The sequence below is a fragment of the Chlamydotis macqueenii genome, chromosome 2, assembly GCF_036417535.1.
Source record: "Chlamydotis macqueenii isolate bChlMac1 chromosome 2, bChlMac1.mat, whole genome shotgun sequence".
NCBI lineage: Eukaryota > Metazoa > Chordata > Aves > Otidiformes > Otididae > Chlamydotis > Chlamydotis macqueenii.
This window is the reverse complement of record NC_141557.1, coordinates 148,340,724-148,367,019: the sequence shown is the minus strand read 5'-3', so window position 1 is coordinate 148,367,019 and position 26,296 is coordinate 148,340,724. Positions and strand designations below refer to the sequence as shown.

General features: G+C 38.9%; 1 protein-coding gene across 1 annotated transcript in view; it reads left to right on the top strand.

Moving 5' to 3' along the window:
- Positions 1-26,296, top strand: part of TRPS1 (transcriptional repressor GATA binding 1) — a 217,784-nt gene that overhangs the window by 38,643 nt on the left and 152,845 nt on the right. Inside the window, exons 2-5 of the mRNA XM_086741187.1 lie at positions 882-1,040; positions 4,059-4,987; positions 16,622-17,751; positions 25,628-26,231. Of these exons, the coding sequence (XP_086597313.1) occupies positions 1,004-1,040; positions 4,059-4,987; positions 16,622-17,751; positions 25,628-26,231 (2,700 nt within the window). The 5' untranslated portion in view covers positions 882-1,003. The remainder of the gene's footprint in view (positions 1-881; positions 1,041-4,058; positions 4,988-16,621; positions 17,752-25,627; positions 26,232-26,296) is intronic.

Sequence of the window (26,296 nt, the reverse complement as noted above, 5' to 3'; positions counted from 1 at the left end):
AACTGTATATGGCTATTAGTATTATTTCCACTTTAAAATAGCTGAGAGTGGTCATATCAGGTAAAAAAAAAGCCCCCACATGGTTTAAAGGTAATTTCAACATAATGAAAATAAAGTACTAAACCCCGGATTATGGAGCCCAAAGATGAATTCTGCAGGCTGGACCTTATCCAGAGTTCCCTCAGCTTGAGAAGTCTCTTCATTCACATCAGGCTTAGTAATTCTTTTATTTTGGGAAGATCACCATTTCCAGTGACGAAATGATAGTTCAGTCCCAATGGCTGTTCATCACTTAGCCTCTTCACTAACAGCCAACAAACGTGCTTATTATTGTGATGGCATTTTTGAGATGTGGATAGTTGCCCACTTAAAGTAACACCACTAAATTCGTTTCAAATGAGGCACGAGGCAGTCACCAGATGATAACTTTTAATTGCTGATGGCAGAGCTTGGATATGAACCAGTTATTTGTATTCCTTTATCCATCCCATTAGGCCAATCCCATTATGATGCACAATATCTGTTAATATATGTGAATTTTCAGGGCACTCTCTTATTTTGTACAGCATTTCTCCAGCTCCTTTTCAACACTTTAAACTTGGGTTTTGGTGAACACCACCTTTCCGATAATTTTTGTCTGTCTTTCTCTGTGTGCGTGCTTGTATGTGTGTGTGTGCGCAAGAGCATGTGTGTCTGCCTAAGGGAAGGCAGCTATTGGATTTCTCATGCTTGATGGAAGTAGAGAACAGCAGCCACTGTATAGTGCCTGCTAATAGATGCATATAAATGTACAATAGGCATAATAATGTTTTTAAGTAAAAACCGTATTTTGAATGCATAATTTAGGAAGGAAAACCTTTTTTTTTTGTTTTGTTTTGCAGATATACAGATCAGCTCTCAAAATGTCTTCTGTGTCTTCCGTGCATCTTCTAAGACAATTGCATTAGCCCGCCTGCTAGTTGACTAATAGAATTAATAATTGTAAAAAGCACTCTAAAGCCACATGCCTTATGAAGTCAATGCTGGGTATGATTTTACAAGTATGTGATCCATTTTTTCAAGTGAAATTGTTAACTGAAAACGTTCTTGGCACACAATAAAACATTGTGCAATCTGTTATTTGTCTTAGAGATAATAATTTCAGAGTGGCTATATTCTTTCTGTATCTAACTTATGACTTGCTAGGGGATGGTTTCTTCGATTTAGGAGTATTGCAAATGTAGTTTTATTTACATAATATGTCTCTGAAAAAGGATAGTGGTGGAATTTCAGTGACAAAAAAAAATACCGTGTCTTTTCTTACCATACCCTTGAGTGGATATCAAGCAAATAAATGACAGATGATTTTTCAAAAGCTAAAAGAAAAAAGAGGGGGAAATACTTTTAAATTCAACTTAAGAAAGTTTTTGTATTTAAATCAATGTTATCTTCTTTCCTTTCTTTTTCCAAGTGTAGAATAGTGCATGAAAAAGCTCCATTAGGCAGATATGTTTCTTTTTTTTTCCCCCTTCCATTAACACACAGGCTCACAGATATGTCAGGAAAATTTGAACCAAAGTATCTAGATCTGGATTACTGTCTAGTTAGCCTGTATACAGTCCAAATTTTTATTTTCTTTGCTTTATAGGGATTTTTTTCCTGTCCTTTTCTCTGACTCTCTTCTGTCAGAAGATAGCAAAATCTCTAAACTTTCCTTATCTGCTAAAAATATCTGTAACAAAAACATTTTAAAATGTTGCATTTAGTCTTGTTTAATTTTGACTGAGGTAGCAGTCACGATGTTTACTTTCTTGATTTCTGATTTCTCTTCACTGCATAGTCAGGACTCCTTTCTCTGTCCTCTGACTGCCGTGAATTGCATTAAACAGAAGTTATTTTAAAATTGGTTTGGGATGTGTAACCGGGAGAAAAATACAGACTTAGACACCTACCAGAGACACTCACCAATATTTTTAGTGTGTGTTAACCAAGAGCATTCATGAAGTACCACAGAGAAGCAGTAATGCTAAAAGGCTGAGGACTAACTTTATACCTTGAATTATGTATATGCACATGTTGTTTTAGTAGGCTGAGTCTGTATTGTAATAGTTCTCTTACGACAACAGGAAATCTTTCTTTTCTCTTAGTTCTGAGTGACTTCATGGTTCAGAAGTTAGTGGGGGGAAAAAAAAAGTAAAATTCAGTGCATTCATATCCCAGTAGGTGTGGTCGACATTAAAGAGAAGACACTTGGTTCCCAAGCATGTGTGTCTTCTACAGTAAGGAATCACAGTAGGCATTTAAGAAGCCTATTAAGACCACACGGGGTGTCAAAATTTCTGTAACACGAGCTGGCATTCTGTGTGAAAGCCCTCTCGCTGTAGCCCGGGCTGCCTGTGGATCAGCTCAACCGCAAAGACAACAGAGCCAGCCCAAGACACAAGTTGAACACTTCCCCTAAGAAGTTGTCTGTTTTTATCAACATAGCATACAGTGCCCTTTCATGTGGAGCAGATGTAAATAAGAGGATGTACAGATGCGTGTTCTTTTATTTTTAACCTCTGTCCCCAGCCGCACTACTCAAAGTGCTGTTTTGAGAAGATCATCCATAGCTTTTAAAGGTCTGGATACAGCACCATTTGGAGTGCATCAGGGTTGCTCCCAGAATTGCCAGGTGGTCCTCCCTTTGCAGAGCAATATCCATCTCCAGTGCCTCCGTAGGCACCCAGCTGGGGCTGGCCTGGGAATGGGGGCCCGGGCTTGAGTCTGCAGCTCACATCTCCCATGCGGTACTGCAGGCTGCTGCCACCGGACCACACGCAATTTGGCAGAGAGAAACATCCATTATTGAACACAGCATTGGCAAAGATAAGAGCATAGGAAAAGTTGTAGCACGCCTGTCTTCTGCCCGTAACTAGCATGTGAACACAAATGGATCAAACCAGCTGGTGATGAATATCAAATCCAGAACCACGCAGTAGAGAGTGTGGGGAAGTTTCATACATATATATATTTTTTTTTTCTGTAAGTGGGCTGGGGAAGGTGAAGATATGTAGCGGATGAGGAATTTGGTTTACTACTTGCATGGTCTGATTATTTGTCCTTCCATAATCCCCCTGTTCAGCTAGCAGCTAACTCCTCGGTGGCAGACTCCTCCTTTCTCTCTGATCCTCACTGCTGTCCTGTCTCGGCTTTCTTAACCAGATCCTGAAAGTGTGCCTGCAGATTTAGCAATAGTGGCGACGTCTGCAAGCAGGATTGAGCCGAGGAAGGTTCGGCTGTTCAGGTCCATGTGGATTCCAGGTGTTTTCAGGGTCGATCCCGACTCAGCCACACAGCAATGTCAAATGTCTGGATCCAGGCCTGTAAAATTTTATTGACAACGGGTTTCCTAATAAAGTTAGTTTCTCTTTGTTTGGCAAATAGAACTAATTACATGAATAATGGACTGTGGGGCCAGACTCTAGAATATCCATATAATCCTGTTTGAAGTTTATGGGCGGTAGGAGGGGGAGCTTTTGCTGTAGAGAAACTGATACCTGCTTAGGAGAAATACTTTCTCTGAAACCTCAAAGTTACTTACTTGCCTAAATCTGTTTCCTTCCTCATAACTTAAGTGCTCCTGATTATGTCTTTTAGGTGTATTTTTGCAAAGCTACATTATATGCAGTTGTACAGCTTATGGACATTAGACTGCCAAAGTTTATTTTTCCCCTTAGATTTTAAGAATTATTTTAAAGGAAGCATTCATTTAAAATTATTTCTGCCAGACCATTATCTTCTGAAAAGATAATGAAACCTGTAATTCACTCACTCTAATGGCAGTGGTTTTGTACTTTAAAGTTGTCTTTTATTTAAGTTCAGTCTCAGTGTGACCATTTTTTTAAATATAAAATTCCAGTTTTCCGCATAGACTAAAAACCATTTTGACAAAAATTTTCTGAGAAGTTGATATATTCATATAGTTCAGAATGCTTGAAAAAGTGACAGGCTTATAATCTGTTATTTATCTTGAATAATTCTATAGGTTTTTTTCTTTTTTTCTTTCTGTTTTTTTTTTTTTTTTTTTCCTGTGGTAGATATGGTCCGGAAAAAGAACCCCCCTCTAAGAAACGTTGCTAGTGAAGGTGAGGTACAGACCCTTGAGTCTACAGGTACTGAAAGTGAAGAGTCTGGAAGGAAAAAAGAATTTTCCACAGAGCAGATGCAAGAAAACACTGACCAGGGTGATGCGGCAGAGTTAAATAACAAGGAGGAACTTTGCACGCATGTCCAAGAGCCATCTTCCAGCATTAAAAAGGACTTGAAAAGCTCAGTGCTGAGTGAAAAGGCTGGCTTCAATTATGAAAGCCACAATAAGGGAGGAAATGTTCCATCCTTCCCTCATGATGAGGTGACAGACAGAAATATGCTGGCTTTCTCATCTCCAGCTGCTGGGGGAATCTGTGAGCCCTTGAAGTCTCCTCAAAAATCAGATGCAGATGACACCCAAGATGTGGTCTGTACCCCGTCAGGAGAGGCAGCGGAGACAAATGAGGAGCATCAGATGTCACCAAAAGCTTCAGATGAAACAGTGCAAGTGCAAAGTGGTCAAACCGATGGCCAAGGCTCAAGCCCGGTCCCCATGGCCTCAAAAAACCCACAAGTGCCTTCAGATGGGGGTTTAAGGCTGAACAAATCTAAAGCAGATTTATTGGTAAATGATAACACAGATACGGCGCCTCTGTCTCCAGAGCTTCAGGACTTCAAATGCAACATCTGTGGATACGGTTACTATGGGAATGACCCCACAGATCTCATCAAACACTTTCGCAAGTACCACCTAGGACTGCACAACCGCACCAGGCAGGATGCTGAGCTCGACACTAAAATTTTGGCTCTCCACAACATGGTGCAATTCAGCCACTCCAAAGACTTTCAGAAAGTCAACCGCACTGTGCTTTCAGGAGTGCTGCAGGACATCAATTCCCAGAGGCCTGTCCTATTAAATGGGACTTACGATGTGCAGGTTTGTATTTTCCCAGCCCTCTCGCGCCTGCTAACTGCCTTCTCAACTGCAAAGTTGGTTATTTGCAAAGCCTCTCCTACCAACGCGATTAAAGTATTTCATATAACCTGCTTAAGCCTTAAGAACCATTTGCGTCTATTTTAGCCAGGCTTTCTGTGGGTCTGCTGAGCACCCTGTACAGTAGAGGAGTACTTGGCGTTTTGACCAGTGATATTTCTGTGTATGATTTAGGCATTGTGGTAATCAATAGCAAAAGATCTTATTCAGCAAACAGGCAAATTGCTGAACTGGTAATCATATCAGAAGGATTTGCTGTCATGGAAAGAAAAGAGCAAATAATAATGAAAAATAACAACCAGACAGACAAAAGACAGCAGCTGGAAATTAAAAATGTAATCCTAAATTATCAGCTGCCAGGAGTCAAGATTTGGCTTATTGATTCTTTATTAAGATAAAATAAATGACAACTCTTGGCAACTCTAAAGTTGTCTAGTGCCAGAAAAACACGATACACAATGGGTATTTAAAACATTTCAAAAAGTAACAGTAATCCACGCTGTCCTTCATATTAGTGAGCATGCAAGGAGAGGACTATTGCTTCAGTCATTTTCTAATCTACTTGGAGCAGGGAAAAAACTACAGATACTGCTGTAAAAAAAAAAATCTTATTTTTATCGTGAAAGAATGGACTCAAAAGCTTTTTCATCGAGTCTCTGTTAGTTTCTTATCAGCTAATATTTAATTATTTAAAACAAAAATTATACTACTTTAAAAAAAAACCTCTTGTGAGTGAGATGAGAGATGCGGTAGGATTCCTCAATATTCTATGATATAAAAATTCAGATTTTAAGAAAAAAAAGCCCTGGGTAACAAAGTTTGCTTACAGAATGAGTTCAAATGTCCATCCAATTTCAGGTGTATGTTTGCATAGGACATGATGTCTGACTTGGTAGTAATCACCAGACAGAACCCAGGGTATGTTAAAATAAAAAGGTAGGAGGTGGAAAATACTTATCAATGCTTGCAGAGACTGTAGCTGTAGGAAAGAAATTTTGCAAGACAGGTTAAGATGGCTAACATGTAACTTCAAGTAAGAAGCTGAAACTGGAACACAAGTTAGGAACTTGAAGCTTTTTAAGTTATTTAAATTTTTCCTCTTTTTTCAGAAACTCTACAACTTCTTTGTGGAGCAGCAAATCAAACTGAGGTCGTTATTATGCATAAAAGCTGCAATCTTATGAAAAGATCACTTCACTGTCTCATGTCAGACACTCTCTCCTGTCAAACTATGATTAGAAAGCAAATATGTGAGTTAGTTAAAAGAGGTTCGAAGTGAATAATGTCAGAATGTGAAATGATGGTTTATAATTAGCACGTAGTATGATGTTAATACCTGGATTTCCTGCTATAGTTTCAGTTTGCTGACTCCAGGGACAGCATCTTAGAGCAACTGATCCATGCTGTCAGGAAGACATTCAAACTGGAACAGCTTAGGCATACAGTATAGAGGAATTTGAGTTTCTAAACACACTTTCATTTCCTCCAAACAATTGTTTCATTAGGTCCTTAGTTATTTATAGGAAAGTTTATGCTTGATTAGAATGAGCTGGACACTTTTCCTATGCAGTGCTCTCAGAAATAAAACAGATGTGTGAGCTATCTCAGTTTGAACTGATAGAAGTAGAAATAAAACAGCTGAACCTAGACTATACTTGTCTACTAAACCCTGGCAGTAAGATACTGCAGAGGAGACAAAAAGCGGTAGGAAACAGCCCATAGATAATCTACTTAAGATCAGTCTTTTCTCAGACGAAAAACATTTTCCAAAATAGAACAGACAGCCTATACAATGTTGGCAATTTATTTTAAAGAAAAAAAAATTGGATCTGGAAACTTAATTTTTAAGAGTGCTAATTTTCCCTGCCCAATTTGGGAAGAGAAGATTAAATAAGCTTTTGTGCCAAATGCCATACTTCATCACTTGCACATGCACCAGATGTTGATCCAGAACATGTCAGAAGATAAGTAACTGATTAATATTTTTATGCTTTCTCCTCCCCCACTCCCGATACAGAGCAGCTTTGTGAGATTCATAAACACAGTAAAAGAACATTTGAAAATCCCCTTTGCACCCACACATGTTTATATTGCTACTATGTCCTTTTTGGAGGGGATTTTTCTCAGGCATCTGAACGGCTGGTGTCTCGTGCTGCAACGAGGGATCGTATCGATTGCAGCTCTGGTTAAAACTGGTTCAGTCAAACTCCTGTGTAACACGGAGAGGGAACTGAACCTGAATAATTGGTTCATCTAAACGATATTATTTTGTGTAGGTACTGGGCTAAAGGAAAATAATCCCTTCGTAATTAACTTGAAATAGTAGTGGACTGGGCTTAAAGTCTGATTTATTGATCCCCTTGCACTTAACAAACTGTTCTGTTGTAGCTGGGGTGGAAGTTATTGATGGATTTATGGTCTCAGGCCAGGGAGCTGGGTGCAGAAGCCAGAGGATGAAGATGACTGACTTTGATCTGGCTCACAGTGGTCAGTCAGAGACCATGGTATATGAAGATTTGTAGTAGTGAGGGATGCTATTGAGCCTTGTAGTTTGCACTCATAACAAAAGTAAACAGAAAGCAATGGAAAAATGTCTGAGTGAAGAAAAAGACAGTATCTGCTATCCTGTCTGCAGATACGTAGGGATGTGATCCCTTTGCCAAGGGCTTGGAAGAAATAAATCAAATGCATTTTTGGACTTACACCATGGAAGTTAAGCCTGTCGTAGAAAACTTAACCCCTCCCCCACTCCAAGCCCTAAGCACCCCCCTCCCAACTCTAAACCCAGCTTTTAGAGTTTTTTTTTTTTTGTATTGCAGTCAGCAAAACGGTAGGGATACACATTTGTCTTCACATCCAGGTACGCAAATGTTGGGATTGTGTTTTGTACTACCTAAAGAGGATTTGGCTGGGAACTGTGTAAATAATCCAAGCTTTCTGGTCTTACTACTGTGTAGATTTTTACTTTATTTGAATATTTAATCCAGCAAGATTCCTTTGTCTTCTTTGAAAATGTGGTTTAGTTTTGAAAACCTCCTGTGCTCTTTGTTCCCATTTTCCTCCTCAGAAAGTTTTTGTTCATTTCTACCCCATAGGATTGGGTAAAAACACTGAGCTGTTTCTGGGAGATTTTCTTGCCAGTATAGACTTCAGAAAACATTTGCTAGCACATCTCTGAATTCCCAGAGAAAGCGTTAATCAGCTTTATTGCTTTTATCAGAGTAATATTTGAAGTGAGTTCAATGGATCAGCTTTTCCTGATGCCTCTCATTACTTTTTCTTCACATTTAGTTAATTGATCAATCTCCATAATGAAGTTTGTCTTGCTGGATATTTTAGCCTATGTATGGCTTTGTGGATGTGCCTAAAGCAGTAGACTTTAAACCGGATCTAACAACTTCCCTTAAACTAAAATTCAGGTGATTAAGTTAACAGCTATGATGCTGAAAATCATTGCTTTGCTACTGTATGATGAATTCTCCTAATGTGTTTGATCTAATGACTCTTTAATGTAAAGTATGGAAAGGTCTGGAGACAGGGAAGTGACTGACAAGTAGGCAGGAGTCTTTTTTTGTTCCCCAGTTTTTTTTTTATGAATAGAGTGAGTGGGACAACTTCAACAGAAAGGTTGGAGAGTGCTGTCTTCCACGTATCACCTTATAGCTAAAGGGTAGGACTTTACCCAGCGAGGGAGAAGGAGTGGGCTTGGATCCCCTCTGACGGAGCAAGGAAAGGAGCCTACTTTTCCTGTTTCCTGAACAAGTGTTCAAGCCATTAGGCTATTGTATAAAAGGGAGCATGACCCCATTTCCTGATACATTGTAAAAGAAAACAGTGGTGTCCCTCAAAGAAAGTACAGAAATGTCTGCATTCAGGTGAGGGTTTCAGATGGCATGTCCCAGGGGAGAAGGGTATTCATGCAGCCGTGAATGAAGACATACTGCTGTGCTCAGCAGTTCTTATGCTTGACTCCAGGCAGCCTCACATTGTGTGTGCTACCTTTGAGGAGCTTCCTGCTCAGCGTGGCGTGGTTCTGGAGCTTATTGTCACAGACCTACCTCCTCTTATGTTCAGCCACTGAAGAGATCCAGACTCGTGTCTGAAAGTAATAAAAAGTTATTCTTTTTTTTTTATCCAGCCCTCTCATTTTGATTTTTTCATGGTTTTAGATACTAGACTGCCGTATAAGATAAGAAGAAACATTTCTGAAAAGCCATGGTCTGATAAAAGCCATCTAAAAGTTTCTTGATTGTATTTCAGTGAGCCCAGCGGGGGGGAAGTATTACATTATCTAGCTATCTCAAAGACTAATGAGAGATTGGCGGCAGATATTTTTTCTTTCATGGTTCTAGACATTCATTATTATAAGAGCTGTCCTATACCACACAGCCCAGTCTTTTGTCATGTATGACTATGGGTAACAACTTTTCCAGGATTTTCATAGCAACTGAGAGCCCTTCTGGATGTCCAGCTACCAGGCTGCTCAGTGTCCCAGAAAGCGGCAGAAGTGCCCATGCATGCAGAGTGCGTGAAGCTCTTCCTTTTGTCTCCTCTGTAAATCAGCGGTGAGCTCCATGTGCCGACACAAGGTTATGTCTGTGTGTTTTTTAGCATTCTGGATTTCCATACATCAAATCTGGCAACTTTTCTGTTCTCTTGTTAGAAGTATGTGACTAGTAATATAACATAATTATAGTCTAGTCTAACTAGGATTCAGTTGAATGAGAACCAGTGGTTTTATTAGTAGCTTCTACTTTTTATTCTCTGCTCTTATATTAGCAGTTTGACTGAATATGAAGCTGTGAAGGTAAGACTAGAAAAGCTGCAGAGGATCTGTAGTGGTATGGATGTAATCAGCATCCCTTCTCATCTTTAGGGTGTCCTCTACATTTTTGGTGGTTTTGGCAAAGATACTCTTACAGATATGGTGAGAATCTAGTCTGGAGCCATAGACAAGTACAGCATTTACTTTTGTGTTAGTGACAAATCAAACCTTCTTAAAGTTCACCTGTGTCATCAGGTGGGCTTCCTGTAAGGTGGCATGGATACATAACTATTTGACGTGTTTCGATGAAAACATGTATGTGAATGAATTTAATTTCCTCACATGCTTATACAAATGGATCCAAATTTTATGTTGTTGGTCTTACTGACTTTATCTCAATTGTTTGTAAAGCAAGAATTAGATCTAAATAAACTGACCAACTGTTGCTGGTTATGATGTATCCTGATCTCTTGGACTAGATTATGCTGTGCTAGATTTTGAAGGGTGTGCTAGAACAGAACTTTCATGAAAGTGTGATGTCCCAGAAGGCCCATTTCATCTGTCAGCCGTGTTGTGGACTTTCCCTGGAGACTTCCCTGTTTGAACTGAAGGCTGTCAAGCTATCTTGGATGTTGTACCTGCATGTGTGCATACCTGTGTATTTCCAGTCTTATTTCTGGGTCATGATGAGGCTTGGAGACTGCCTTGCACACTGAGAGAGTCACACCTCATGAACACAGGAGTCAGTCATCTCTTTTAAACCACAGACATGAAAAAGAAATGGTGGCAGGTGGAGAAATGGATGGTGGTCAAATGCACAAATATATATGCATATTCATATGCATGCATGTATGTTTACATACATGTGCCTTTTCTCGTATATATGTACATATATAAAAATATAAATATTATGTGATAAAACACATAATGGTCTTGTAGGCATCCAAATTCTATATTGGCTGTAGCTCCTAGGTAATGGTTTATATTATTCAATGTAGTAGAAGTTCTTTATATCCTTTCTTTGGAGACGCTAGCAAGTTTGCTATTCAGAATGATATGCAGTGATGTACAGCATGTCAGCTGGTAAATAGTAAGTGCCTGGGAACATTCGCTTGGTCTGACAGAAATGAGCTATTTTAGCGTTCTTTCAGTGAGGAATAGTCTACCTTCAAATGAGAGCATTTAGATGGACAGTTTCTGTAGAACAACTGATGTGATGTATGTTCACAGCCTTCAAGGCAAAGTTGTTTATTTGTTAATATTCCTCATTTTTATGCCAGGGATATCTGGTAGTGTTTGAAGAGAGGTTAATGAAGAAAGTTGATGAGATTAGTAATAGTCACGGATATATTTAAAGTTATTAACTCCTGAGCTAACCCACAGAAACTATGAGAGCTTGAAAAATGAAGTTGCTGGGGAAAAAGGAAAGCAGCTAGGTTTTCTTCTGGTGTAAATCAGTGTGAGTTTGCCTCAAAGTCTGTTAGACTGTGTGAGTTTACAGTAGCCAAGGAACTGTCTGTTAATTTTATCTATACAAAGAGAGAGAATAGAAGGGGTAGTGTTTCTTTTAGGTGCTAGATATTAGTCTATTAGCATTGGCTAGCAAATGAAAGTCTTGATTCTGCGTTCCTTACTTTTGTTGGTTTTGCACATCTGGTCTTGTGACCTTAATTTAAGTCCAGTTATTGTTCTGTTACAGTTTTTTGTCTTAAAAATACCTTCTAAATCCTTATGTTAAAAACCATACTGGCTTCAATGGCAACAGAATAAATCTCGAGAAAAATACACCCATCTTGAATGAACGTGACCCAATAGTTTACTTTCTTGTTTTGGTAAATACAAATAGTCCAGAAAGCCAGGAGTTTGTCCTTAGTCTTTGCCTCACTTGTGCAACATAGTTATAGCTACCAATAAGTTAATCATAGTATGGTAAATAGTTTTAAGAATATACCCTGAAGATTATCCTAGTTGTACATGCAGAGAGAGAGAGGGAGTGAGTTCTCCATGGTGGAGGTTAGAGAACTGGGTGGTGTTACACAAACTTGCATGAAAGCCAGGAATCTGTTCTGGCCTGCATGACATGAAGAACTTCATAAATATGGGATGGTTAAAATGTTCTGGATGCTGTATTGCACAAAGCAAATGAATAAACAAGAGCATTAGAAAATATTTTAGGATTAGAAGATTAAGAGTAATTGGCAAAGGCAGACTGGATGGCTCAGGAGATTGGTAAGGGATCTGGAGCCTTTCACCTCCTGATTAGCCAAAGATGTAACCCAGGTAATTAAAAAAAAAAGATGATTTATTAACGTTTGATGTTTCAATGCAGATGGTTGGTCTAGTTTCTAATCAGTAGTTGCAGAAGCAGCCAGGGGTCAGAGACAGCTTTACCCTGTGCACGTAAGCCTTGCAGTTGAATCTCTTATGTGGATATAGGCCACTAGATTCTGCCGGTGGAATTTTCTTCATGAAACATATGATTACAGGAACTGGCAGACTCTGCCTTCGTTGGTAATTTTTTTTAGTTTTCTGTAAGCAGTGTTTTTAAACTGCTTTGGCATAATAAGACTTAGGATTGAACTTCGAAAAGGAGATTGGAGAATAGTCTAGGGTAACATTTGAATCAAGGGCAGGTTAAAGACATTTAAAAAACAGCAAATGGAAAGTACCTCTCCTTGCCCAAGTCTGTGTATTCCATGAAATCATTGTTTTTGGTCTGACTAATTAAGGTAATATAGACATATCTGTTGGAAACATATAGTGCAATTACACAGCTTTGTTGAAGTACTTGCCAACATGCTTTAGAAAGTACATCTTGAAACATTGTCAGTTATTGTGTTATCTTTTCTCTTCTTTCTGGCTATTTTTGAAAATGTGCGTGGTGTGTGAGGAGACAGCTTAGTTGTATTAACACATGAACTTTAATCCTTGTGGTAAATTCTTTACCAGTCTTCTAGATTTTTATAATTTGTCCCATTAAGGAATGAATTTAACAATTAAGAGTTTTGAATTTCAGAGAGCTTTACTGTGAAAGATATTTCAGTTTAATCTTAGACAGAGACGTGCCTTTGAAGAGCAATTTTTGAAGAATATCAGTGCAACCATCTCAAGCACAGTAATGCAGAACTCATTCCAATAGCCGTCTTCCTCCGCAGAGCATAGTAATACCAACTATATTGCCATAACTGGGGTGCTGCAGGAGTAAGTGATAATCCCAAGGTCTCACAAGCAGTGAAGGAAAGAATGAAATCAGGTTTCCCCAGTCTAAACAGATGCCTTGTATGTTAGGTTCCCTTTAAAAAGAGAATTATAAAGATGAATTTTCTTCTGTGCCTATTGAAGGAACTGTCAATCTATAGAAACTCTTACGTTTCCAGTGCAAGCTCTACCTGTACTTGTGACTGCCACTAGTTATGTCAGCTGGCACTTTGCACTCCATGGCTGTAATAGAATTACAGAATTTTAGCATTGCTTTTGTTTAGTTTCTTGTGCTTTATGTTAGGGAGGAGCATCTACTGAAGAAGATATAACCCTGTCAGGGCAAAGCAGGGGACTAGGTTTTGCTGGGATCAGAATGAAATATGGGAATAAATACTAGAATCTATCACTTCTGATACCACACAGAAATGTGGATATTGATTTTTTAGAGTATATATATTTCTTTTCTCCTTTCTTCTTCTCTTTCTCCTTTATTTTTCACCTTTCTGGGGCAGGTCAGAGAGATCAGGGGGTTAAGAACAATTACATACCCAGTGAAGGAGTTCAGCGCCTGTACGTGGAGATACAATATGTAACTGAAAAATCTGAAACTCAAGCTGAGACTTGAGCAGAGTGCACAAATCCAACTTAAATGATTCTATGATTCTATGAATCCAAGCAATTCTGCAATGTGTAGTCTTCTTCCAAATTTGGCTGGCTAAAAGCTGAAACGGCTTCAGTTTATACCATCACTTCAAGTGCTTCTCCCACCCTCTTTGCATGGAAGCCAGTTTCTTCAATTCTCTTTACCTGGTGACCCCAAGGAGACTTTCAGTAGATTTTGTTACAGATGAGAAATAGCTTTTGAGTGTAATAACATTAAGATGACCCTGTGCTACCTTTCAGGAACATACTCTCCTAATAGGACATTATTTTGAATCATGGCAGCGTAGTCAGGGAAATGCCAGCCCAATAACTGATAAGCAATTACATTCCAGTGCTGTAAAGATTGTGTGTCCCCTCTCCATTGCAACAAGTTAAAACAAATAGTGTGAGAATTCTTAGTTCTATTCTGTCCTCTTGTGATACAGAAAATTATTAGCATTAGGACACAAATTTGCTATGTAAGCCACTAAGCAGGATTAGCACAAGTTACAGAAATGTCGTGATTTATAGGCCATTGCAGAAAATGTTAGTACTAATAATATGTTTTTCCAGTGTGCGGAAATAAAAGTAATTAGCAATCAATAGCAACTGGGATTATTGTCACTCACAATTTCTAACTGGTGTCTACAGAGTGTCTGTAAAATAGGTTTGTTATCTGTAGGCTCTGTGAATGGACAGCTGAGAGTAATGGATGTATTTACTCATTAGAGCCACTTAAGGTAAAGCATTTTGGCCAGTTTTCTGTGCATGCTTAGAACAAACATAAGTATCTAATTAAATGAGCAAAACCAGATCACCTTGCAACTTATGTAGTCACGCAGTGAACTGCTTCTATTTTCTGTTTACCATAATTCCATCAGCGCTTTCTTTAAGTTGTCTTTCAACACCATGGAGACTTTGAACATTGAAATAATGCAGTGGATGGAGACCTGAAGTGCCAGATATTGTGGAGCAGGCCCAAATCTCACTGTTGTCAGTGGATCAGGCTCAGCATGGCTTTGTCTCCAGTTCTTGCTCGCCATAAAATGAAAAAAATGAGACATTTTCTGCAGTGCAGAAGATCTGTTAAAACATCACCCTTCCAAAGAACCTCGTCAAAACAAAATTCCTATACCAAAACTCAGAGCCCTGTTTAAGTGAAAATGTTATTACAGTTAAGTCCTAGCTATTTGGCTGTCTGACTTACCAATGCCTAACGAGATATGTTCCCTAAATAAACAGAAAACAGTTTTCAGTTTATTTAAGAAAAAGTTTTAACTGGCATATGGGAATTGTGCTTTCTTTAAAAAAAACCCCAGAATTGGAGGCTAAATAGCAGCAGCTCATTATATCACGGTTTAGCAACTCATTGACTTGCTATACATGTTCAGTGCTGATGGAATACAAAGGATAGCATCTCATTCTGTGAGCTGAATGGCTAAAAGGCATTTGTATCATACGCATTTAAAAATGTTTACATTTCATGCTCTCTGTATGTCTGAGTCTTTCCGTATGGTGTGATACTGAATGAGCAGTGATCACATGCTTGCTTTGTGGCATAGCTGTTGAGGAGGAAAAGAAGAAAAATAATTACACCGTTTGCCTAATGCATTACAACTGAATCCTGCAGAAATGTAGTAATACACTTACTGGTTGGGAGAATGGAAATCTAACCCTGTGTGGAAATTTCATATTCCCTATGAGGCTTCTCTTGGGTGTAAAAATTGAGAATGTGGCATAAGGAAGCTTCCACCCATGTCATTGATGTGGTAGTGTAGACTAGATGATAGCAAAGGAGTAGATGGCTCTGGATTTTGGGTGTAAAGAGGAATTATCTTCTGGATGCGGTACACTATTTACCATTCAGAAAGAAAAGTAGCACAGTGGTGACAGTTTTGTTAGGAGAGTCTTTCTTTGGCCCTCAAACCAGTTGTACAGGAGCTGCAAATCTCCCCCTGATGTCACGGGCAGGTGTGGTGCACTCCTGGGAAGGGCAGGCCTGCCTGCTGTAAGAACACAGGGTTTAATAACATAAGCCCTGGAAGCCTTGTTTCCTTCCTGCAGTCCATTTTGTTCAGAGATCATGAGAACAGTTAAGTACACCTACCTTTTTTTTTTTTTTTTTAAATAATTAGTGATGTCATAGACTTGGGTGTGGTAAGTTTCTTTGCCACATGCCATTTTTCTACTGTATTTTTTCCATCCTTATTTTACTAAATTGAGCTCTGTGCATGAGAGGAACAGAAAATTTCCTTGGAGAATGTCTGCACTGAGTAATCTTTGAGAAAACCGCCTTTCATTTCAGACATCATCCACTATGGCTGTATTAAAAGGGCATCCTGGCGGATACTGGATACTCCTGTAGGAATGGTCTTTATAAGAATTGGTCATACTCCAACTCAACAAGCTGAACTCATTATTTCAAATTTAATTTTTGTTTACTCATATTTAGAAAGCAATTCTCTTGGACTGTTAAGCATGAATATGATGAAAACATGTGAGTATATTGAAAACAATAGAAGACTGAGGGCCTGTTCTCTTGATCCACACCTTGTATGGACTCCCAGCAAAGAGTCCTGTCAAAGGGTTCAGGGGTATTGGAACTGATTATTGGATTTTCTATCAATGACATAATTTAGTGAAGAAAGGAATAGTCTTATCAGAGAACCTGAGATAAGATTATTTTGTGTACTTGTGCCTCTGTTTCCCCAAAGAAATATATTTGTTATTCAATATATATTCAGCTATGTGAAAAATTTCAAAATCTTCAACAAAACTGCTAAATACGTGGGGATATATATATATGATATCTTACTACATTAGTGCAAATGAAAATTGTGGTGATGGTTAATGAAAGAGGCTTATGAATTAATTGCTCTTTACTTCTCTTTTTTTTTTTTCTTTTTACCTTCCTTGCTCTTTGAATAAATCTCCAGTGGAGCTAAAATTACCTTATTTTTTATTCACAGGTTACTTTAGGTGGAACCTTTATTGGAATTGGGCGGAAAACTCCAGATTGCCAAGGCAACACCAAGTACTTCCGCTGCAAATTCTGCAATTTCACCTACATGGGCAACTCCTCCACTGAACTAGAGCAACACTTCTTACAGACTCACCCAAACAAAATGAAAGCAACCCTTGCCTCCTCTGATTCTGGTAAAACTTCAGAGAAAAACTCCAATAAAACCAGTCCTACTCTTCGACCATGTGATTCTGGAGACTTGGGGAAGTGGCAAGACAGAATCACTGTAAAAGCAGGAGATGATACACCAGTTGGATATTCGGTGCCCATCAAGCCAATAGATTCCTCTAGACAAAATGGTACCGATACAACCAGTTACTACTGGTGTAAATTTTGCAGTTTCAGCTGTGAATCGTCCAGCTCATTGAAACTATTAGAACATTACAGCAAACAGCATGGGGGAAGCCAGGCAGGAAGCCTTCACCCAGATCTGAATGATAAGCTTTCTAGGGGATCTGTCATTAACCAGAATGACCTAGCCAAAAATGCAGACGGGGAGTTAGTCACAAAGACAGAAAAGGGTGCAAGTGTGGCAAAAAAGAAAGACTTGACTAGCAAAGGAGCAGAGGACAGCATGGTGACAAGCTACAACTGTCAGTTCTGTGACTTTAGGTACTCAAAGAGCCATGGCCCAGATGTAATAGTGGTGGGCCCACTTCTCCGTCACTATCAGCAGCTACACAACATTCATAAATGTACCATTAAGCACTGTCAGTTCTGTCCCCGAGGCCTCTGCAGCCCAGAAAAGCACCTTGGAGAAATTACTTATCCATTTGCTTGCAGAAAAAGTAATTGTTCCCACTGTGCTCTCTTGCTTTTGCACCTGTCTCCAGGGGTGACAGGAAGCTCTAGAGTCAAACACCAGTGCCATCAGTGCTCATTCTCCACTCCCGACGTGGATGTTCTCCTGCTCCACTATGAGAATGCACATGAAGCCCAAGCGTCCGATGTCAAACCAGAAACAAATGCCCTGCCAGGGGCAGAGGGGCCGCTGACGCTGAAGGAGAACAAAGAACACTCATGTACCAAATGTGACTTTACCACCCAGGTGGAAGAAGAGATTTCCCGACACTACAGGTACAGTGAAGTTTCAAATGATTAATGACAGGAACCCAAACAAACAGCCCTCCCTTAGTTCCTTAATTAAATGTCACCGTTCCCCAAACATTTGAGGAAACTGGAAATCAAAATATGAACGTGTATAGAAATAAATCTTTACAGCCAGGGTCTAATCCAACATCCACTTTGTTTTGGAAAACCACCAGCTAAGTCAGTGGATTTAATGATACATTTAAACCTGTGCAAAGAAGAGGGAGATTTGGATTTGTGCGCAGATGCTGAAGTTCCAGCATATTTGAGGTTTGGTCAACTATTTTCCACCCAGAATCTTTTAGGTACTATTTTAGTTGAGACTTTTTACCAGAAAGCTGGCATGTTCATTCAGTAGGGGAACACAAATGGCTTTACTTTCCAAGATAGACTATGAATCCTTTCATGCTCCATAACAGTGCTTCAATGTACTACCTTTTTGTAGTATTTTCCATTCCCAAGTCCAGCAACGCAATAATTAGTTTAAGAGCATTCCACTGCTGTTTTGGTGTTGGTTTCACACTGGGAGCAGACACTCTTTTGTCTGTTGATGTCATCCCCCAAGATCCTTTTGCAGATGCTTATTTTCGTGTTGCTGGTTTACAGTGTCGTTCTATTTATTTTAAATGCTAATGTTCCTATTTGGAGGTGGATGCAGCCAGTCTCCTGACTCAGTCTGACACAATGTCATAGTGGCAGCCAACTCCCTGCTAAACTTCTTGGGTCAGTTCCTGAGCTGTTGTAAACTGGCAGTCCAGTTTACATCAGAGGAGGAGCTGGCTCTTAGGCTTTGTAAAGAGCAACAGTTATGTGCTGCTGCAAAAGCGATGTTAAGTACTAGAAAGTCATGCTGAATATGTTAATAGTTAAGGCTAATGCGTCAACAACAACGGAAAACTCAGTATCTATCTCATCTAAAATATCTTTGCATGGAAGCCAGCTAGAATGAAGACAAAAGGAGATCCATTTTCAAAGCTAAAGCTTTGTTAAAAGCTCAAGAAACTGTGCCACGTTTAATAGATTCCAAGACATCCAAAATTAACAAAGGCAGACTGGGGCATGATACTTTAATAGAGATTAAAGCCGGGGGCATCCAAATGTTGCCCAACAGAGGGCTGCATTGGCAATGTATCAGGAGTCTATTTAAAAAAAAAAAAAAAAAAAAAAAAAAAAAAAAGGAGCAGATTGCTCATCTTTAATTTGGAGCTAGGGCCCACGGAGGATTCAGGTCCCAGCATGCAGTGCCCCATTTTTGATCCAAGTGGGCCTCAGGGATGTTGTGCGGATTAATTAGTTAATGTTTGTAAACTGCTTTGAAGATGAAAAGTGGTATCTAAGTTCCAAGCATTATTATAGCAGCTTTGAGCCATGCTGTAGAACTCCATAGGCAGCACTTTGTCCGCCGCTGGGGCATGGCGCGATCTTTTTTTAGTGGTTAAATAACTGGAAGATTGAAATGGCTCCTTGACTGAAAAAAGCACTTTTATTTTGCTGCAGCTGGTAATTTAAGTTTTAACAAGCATGCCTAGTTAAAATCCTTTTTCCCAAGGAAAAGAGAAGCCATGACTTTCAAAATTAAGTGCTAAGTCTGAGACGGAGTAGCAGTAGCTTCTCCTTTGGAGGGCTCAGCACCCTGCGGCTCTGGCAGTTGTCACAGGGAACCGCACTTTGGAAAATCAAGAGATATGCTTAAGTGTTCAAATCTCAACTTGTTTGTCTAAAATTAGGCTATTCTGTTTAAGACAGTCAAACAATGTATTTTGTTAAGCCTTCAGTCTATGATATTATTCAGTACTCTGAGGATGGTGTTTACTTAAAGCGAAGTACAACATCCCCATAACTGCCAGCTTCTTTCCCTTTCTCTTGCTCTCCCCTCTTTTTAATTTGAGTTTTGTTTCTTTTCTACGTGCACTGCTGCTGTTTTCTCCCACTGTGCATCTTCTTTGAAATCACAGAAGTTCCTTCAGTTTGTGGTAGGTGCTCTGTAAAGGCAAACACCAGCAAGTTTTATTGCTTTTCTATGCATAACTTAGTTTTCACTCTATAAAACAAATGGAAAGAGAGCCTTTCGGGGCATTATAGCTTCTATTTTTATAATTGTTTTCAGGCCTTTTTTTTTAAATAGAAGTTTTGCGTGTATCAGATATGTATTTTCTTTCTCTTTTTGTATTTTATGAGTTAAAGATACAGAATAGTTCAGATTTTAAAAGGTAGAACATCTATAAAATAGTAGTGTTGGGGAGTTATGTGACACACAGAAACATGCTGATGTGGAGTCAGCTCACATCCCAGCTGGCTTTCTCTGTGGCTTCGTCAGAATTTATCTCAATAAAGCTGTTGTGCCACATATTATGTATGCATTTAAAATGCTATACATGCACATACATCTAAACTCTGTCCATTTATATAATAAGGAGCTGAATGGATTCTAATGGTAAACATAATATAAGCATTAATGTGGTGGCAGAAAGTGTTTTAAGTTTACTCTTGATAATCTGTGCATAGCAGAGCTGGCTTTAGACGCTTCTTACATATTTTGGTTCATGTATTTTTTGTCTGCATTTTTGATTATTTTCATTTTTGAGTCAGATGCAGAAACAGCATGCTTAATTTATTTTCTTTTTTATTTTGTTCCCTTTTGGCTCTACATCTACAGTTTCACTATGTCTGCTAGATAAAAAAATGTCTATGTCCCAATATTATTCCTTTGCAGCCATGTATTTGCAACAGTATTAGAATTTGCAAAAGTGGTTCTTTCCAAGTTTTCTCTCTACAGAAATGTATACTTACACTTAACACTCATTCAGTATTTCTTGATATGATTATTTGAGAGCTATTCAGTTAAATTTGAAGTTAATGAATCACATTACACTTGAGTTTACTTGTATTTAAACCTCACTAAAATGTGCTTACTCAAATAAATCCCCAGAAGGTTTATTGTCCTCCATTTTTTCCTAATTCTGGTACTAATTTACCATTACATCTCTGAGGAATCAGTTACTCTTCATGTTCATTGCGAAGCTTAGATTTTCCTCAAAACTGTGTAGTATTCTGATGACCTAGAAGATGCCAACACTTGTAATTTAGATAAAAATCATGCTGAGTATTCAGGGAAATTTTGTATGTCGGATCACTTAGTCTAGAGATTATTTTCCTGATGCTTCAAAATAATTAATTTTAAAATTTTAATTTGCTTCTTAAAAATGAAAGAGACTTACTGCAGAAGTGTTTTTAAAATTTTACTAGGAGATGAGGGAAAACAATGCATTTTCTCATTTTTGCAAAAATTAGAATTTTTCATGTAAGTCCTTATTTGTCAAAAAAGATTTTGACAAAAAGCATTTGATCAGTGCTAGTAGTAATTAAAAATGCTATGCTGAAAAATGATCTAAACTTCTTTTTAAAAAAAAAATAGCGTAGTTATTCATTAAACAACTACAAAATATAAAAAGAAAACAGAAAGACTCAAATGAAAGATAAGCTTTGGCAATGGTGTAGAATCATTTTTGTACTAAACAAATTATTTTGAAAACGTGGATGACAGCAATTACATAGGGTTCTCCTTTGAAATTAGTTTTGAGTTAATTTCAAATAAAAAAAAAATTCTTACCTCCTAAAAATAAAAGAGGTGGAGGGGTAAAAGGCAAAGGGGTACTTGGGCCTTGTGCCTCCCCAGTGCCAAGGCCGCACCTTGGGGACAGGGCCATGGAGGCTGCCCCCTCGCACGTCTGGCAGCAGAAGCTGGAGCAGGATCTTGGATGTGCAGATTATGGAAATGTGGAGCCTCTGGGACACTCCTCAGAGAAGCCAACTGAGGGCAAAAGTGTAAATTGAGGCCCACTAGCTCCCAGTTTTTCATCAGAGCAGGAGCCTTCACTTGTTGAACAATAGCAGCAGCTGGGAGGACCTCTTCCATCCTCCTGACACCTTAATTCACTGCTCTGAACTTGTTTGCTCTTGCCAATGGCTTTTGCTCTCCTTTCATCTCAGCCTTGCTCTCCGCTTTGCCCGTTCTCCTCCCTTTTCTGTCCCTCCGCTGAATTTTCTTGCTTGCTTTGCTGTCTTTCCTTCTGAATATTTTCCACTCCCCACAACCCAAAGTGCAGCACCCATCCCAAAAGTAAACTTTCTTAGAAGCCTGTTACTTAATGAGAAATACTAGTAATTATTATATTCATAATGAAATTCAAAACATGCAAAAGAATGGAAGTGATATGAGAGCCATACCTTCATCCAGAATATTTTGTATGCCCTAGAGCCTAGGAATGTCTTCAGGTAATTAAAAAAAAAAATAAATTACTTGTTTTGTAGAGGATGGTGTTTTGTAATACTTCAGACTAGTTAGAAGTACGTCAACAAGACTTAATTAACAACTGGCTAGTGTCAGGAGTATCACAGCCTATTAGAAAGCTCAAATAAAGAACATTAAATCCATCAAAAAAACCCCATGTAGACTCTCCAACATCAAGCTTTTGCAAGGGAAAATCCTTATATCTTACAGCACCCAATTCAAGTACATTTCAGTACAAATAAATAATGATAGGATTTTATTAAGTTGTCAGAATATAACAGTGCAGCAAAGGTTTGGCCTGAATTCCTTGACATTTAATCTTGAGATTGAGCCATAAATGTTTCAATGTCCATGAATAATCAAGTCTTTGATTTATTTTGTAGTGAAAATAATAATGCTAAGTGACATCAATAGATGGGATGACATTGCCATCCCAGTGCCACATTGAAGATAATGCCAGTTTATGGCTTGAACCTGCTGTTAGTGTGCTTGAGTGGTGTATAAGCAAGACCACAAAAGAAAGAATGCTATTTCATTCTTCATTTACATCACTTTCTTCCATACTGAGATTTTCCTCAGACAGCTTTCCTTTGATCAGCTGTATGCCAATACACTGTATTGCACCTGAGGAATTAAGAGTTTTAGGTGGTATAACTGTGGTTTAGCTGTAAAGTGTAACTTTCAGGTAATGCATGGGAGTGCTTATGGGAATTTTAAAAATTTTATTGCTTAGCTTTGAGGAGCATTGTGCACAAATAAAGGTGTAACTTGGGCCTTTAGAAACATAGGTAGGTTTAAGTTCTAGTATAAAAAGAAATAGAACATTGCCAACATGTTTCTATGATGGCTATCAGGGTGAGGTGAAAACAGTTAGAGATGAAAACATTTTCTTTCTATGCCTTGTTCTGGGAAGTAATAAGTTTCCAACTTTCAAAAGTTCTCTAATAGCTGATGATAGTTATTATTTTATTATTTGAGACTGTGACTTATATTGGACAGTTCCAAACTTTAGCTTACTTTTCGGAGCTTGAGGATAGACTAATATATAGGACAAACCCATGCGAGATATGAGGATCTATAATATCGATGGCAGAGATTACTTTTTAATGCATACTAGAAAAGTATATATCCTGGAAGAAAAAAAAACTAATGGGTTGCTATCTACCAAAATCAGTCCTCCTCTTTTCCACATCGCAGTGCCTATCAGTCTCACAGAAAAATAGAAGGAATGCTTGTATGACTCTCTTTGAATTACTTATAAATGATTTAAATGAACACAACTTGAATGCAAAGAGGTGATTGTAGCTGGACCTCAGCCAGATGTAGTTACAACTACGTCTAATATTTGGCATTTATTTGTGGCCTCAGAAGTGTGGTACCACTCCTGTGATGTATACTGCTCCTGATTAAAAACATTTAGCCAGCATAGAATGGGTGGGGGCAGGGGGGGAGGGGGGAGACAAGTTAGGCAGAAAAAGATCAGCTGTTTGGAGGTGTGATATCTGTAGATGAGAGCCAAGTTAGGAAAGGGGGTTAGCTATTGAAATAGCCAAGTTAAACAAGAGACACTTAGGGCTAAGTAGCCTCCCAAAGGATTGATAAACTTTCACATGGGGAGTGTATGTGGTTGAGCCATTAGCCCCAAATGGTGTGTTGTTTAACTTGGCTTTTAAGATAACTAGCCCCTGTCTAACTTGGACTTCCCTGATAGTATCCCACCTTTGCAGGACTGACTCTCTTTATAACTTGGCTTTTTGTATTTATAAAATGGTTTTGATCAGATAGCACTCTTTTTTTTTTTTTTTTTTTTTTTGTTCAGAAGAGAATTAAGCTCAGTTTAGAAAAGAATTAAGTTGCAGGAGAGAATATATTAGTGTCGCATTGAGAGACAAGCTGATTTTAATACAACACAATTGTAGAACGAAGAAAAAGGAACATAGCCAGAACAGGATTTTAACCCACAGCTTGCTCTCCCACAAGTAGATTTTGTTGCCATAAGACTATGTGGAGAATAGCTGACTCTGTTTTTTGCATAACTGAACGAGCCCATCTAGTCCCTTAAAATGAACATAAATACGGAAAATGACAAAAAGAAAAATGATATTGCACAAGGGCTAAAAAGCTTGAACCTGAATGTGTACTCATGTCTGCATGCTGACACAACTGCAAGAAAATTAGACAATGTAAATAACATATGGTTTGTTTTTCCAACAAAAGGAAAGAAGGAAGACAAGGGGGTTTAAGAAGTTTGGCAAGTTGTCCCTTCTAAACGATCATACTCTGAAAGGGACATTTTATGTATCATTCCAGTTCTACAGATGCACTGAGAGCCAAATCCTGCTCTTACTGAAGTCAATGGGAGTTTTGCCATCGACTTCACTGAGACTAGGATTTGGCTTCACAAGAATTAATTCTAACAATTGGAGTTGTCAGGGCAGTAACAGATTTCTCATACAAGTTTTGTCCTGTGTGGATAGCGAAAGGCTCGGGTTTTAGCTTGGCTAAAGACACTGTTGTGACTCTGAATGCCTGGGGTGTGGATGTGTGAGTGTGTCTGTAGGGAGAAGCTTTTGCAGATTTATGTACATTTTGATGAAGGGCAGGGACGGTATTTTACACTGCGTTGGTATGATGCCGGGCGCAGCGGGGCCCGGAGCCTGACGAAGGGCTCTGACCGCTCCTGTGCTATAAACAATTATTCATAATGGCGTTATAGAGCTCATAAACAGCGTTCTGTTCCTATGATAGATACAGTAAATGGGTAACATGTTGTTCTCATGTAGCAACATATGCTTTACATAATACAGTAATACAGTACTTTATATAGACTTTTAGAATAAAAACAGGAAGGCGCGTTATTCTACACTGCTCCACAGCTCGTACCCAAGCATTTCTGTATTTGACAGGAAAATACAGTGTGTAGGACACAGCCAACTATTTGGCTTTTTTTGTTAGAGCAACATCTTTTTAAAGTTGTGCTAAAATGGAATAGAGAACAAATAAGTACTGCCTGTTCTGTACAGCCTTCTGTCCTTCGGTGTATTCTTATCCGTAAGTTAACCAGAGCTCCATTCAAAATCACCTTTATCATCCAAAAGTATATTAAATTGGTGGAAAGCAAAGAAATTTTTTAAGGATTTGAACTTTCTAGCATAGATTTATGTTATACAATGTGGTTTTTTTATACAAAGAAACCTATCCTTTTCTACCTATTTGATCTTCTTCGAAAAAATGTGTTACTTCACTGTTTCTACCACAGTAGAGATTGAAAAGTGTATTGCAGCAAACTGAAGAGGAAAAAAACCACAAAATCCCAGTGAAAATTATATGAAGTTTAGAATAATGCAGTGGAGTGTGAATAAGCAATAGGAGGCCATTGTAAGACGTAGGAGGAAAAACCAAGCAGGATTTTTCCCATATTGTATAAGACACCAAAGTAAACCTGCTTCTTTATTTAGAGGGGATCGTAGTGTTAAGTTTGATTTATTCTCTTCATCTTGATAGGCAGAACCACTGTGAGAGGGAAGGCTAAGAGGAGGCTCTCATGTTAATACAATTCTTGTTTTCTTCCAGGAGAGTACACAACTGCTACAAATGCCGTCAGTGCAGCTTCACAGCTGTTGACACTCAGTCACTACTAGAGCACTTCAACACTGTGCACTGTCAGGAGATGGATGTCACTACAGCCAATGGGGAGGACAGTCATGGTGTTTCGTCTATCAAGGAAGAGCCAAAAATTGACCTTAAGGTCTACAGTCTGATTAATCCGGACCCCAAAATGGGGGAGCCCATATCTGACAGCATAGTGAAGAGGGAAAAGATAGAAGATAAGGAAGTGCTCAAGGAGAAAGGTTGGACTGACAGTCCCAGTGATGATCTTCGCAACGTGACCTGGAGAGGAACAGATATTTTGAGGGGGAGCCCGTCATACACACAGACCAGTCTAGGCTTATTGACCCCAGTGTCTGTTGGCCAAGAGCAGCCAAAGCCTTTAAGGGATAGTCCAAATGTAGAAGCTGCCCATCTTGCGCGGCCCATTTACGGCTTGGCGGTGGAGAGCAAGGGCTTCCTGCAGGGCGTGCCAGCCGCAGCGACGGAGAAAGCCGGACAGCTCACCCAGCCCTACCCTGCATCCGGGGACAGCAAGGCAAAGGATGAATCCCAATCCTTATTACGGGTAGGAAACTCTCTTTTTTTTTTTCCCCTTGTTTTTTATGATTACATGTATGTTACGTTTAATTA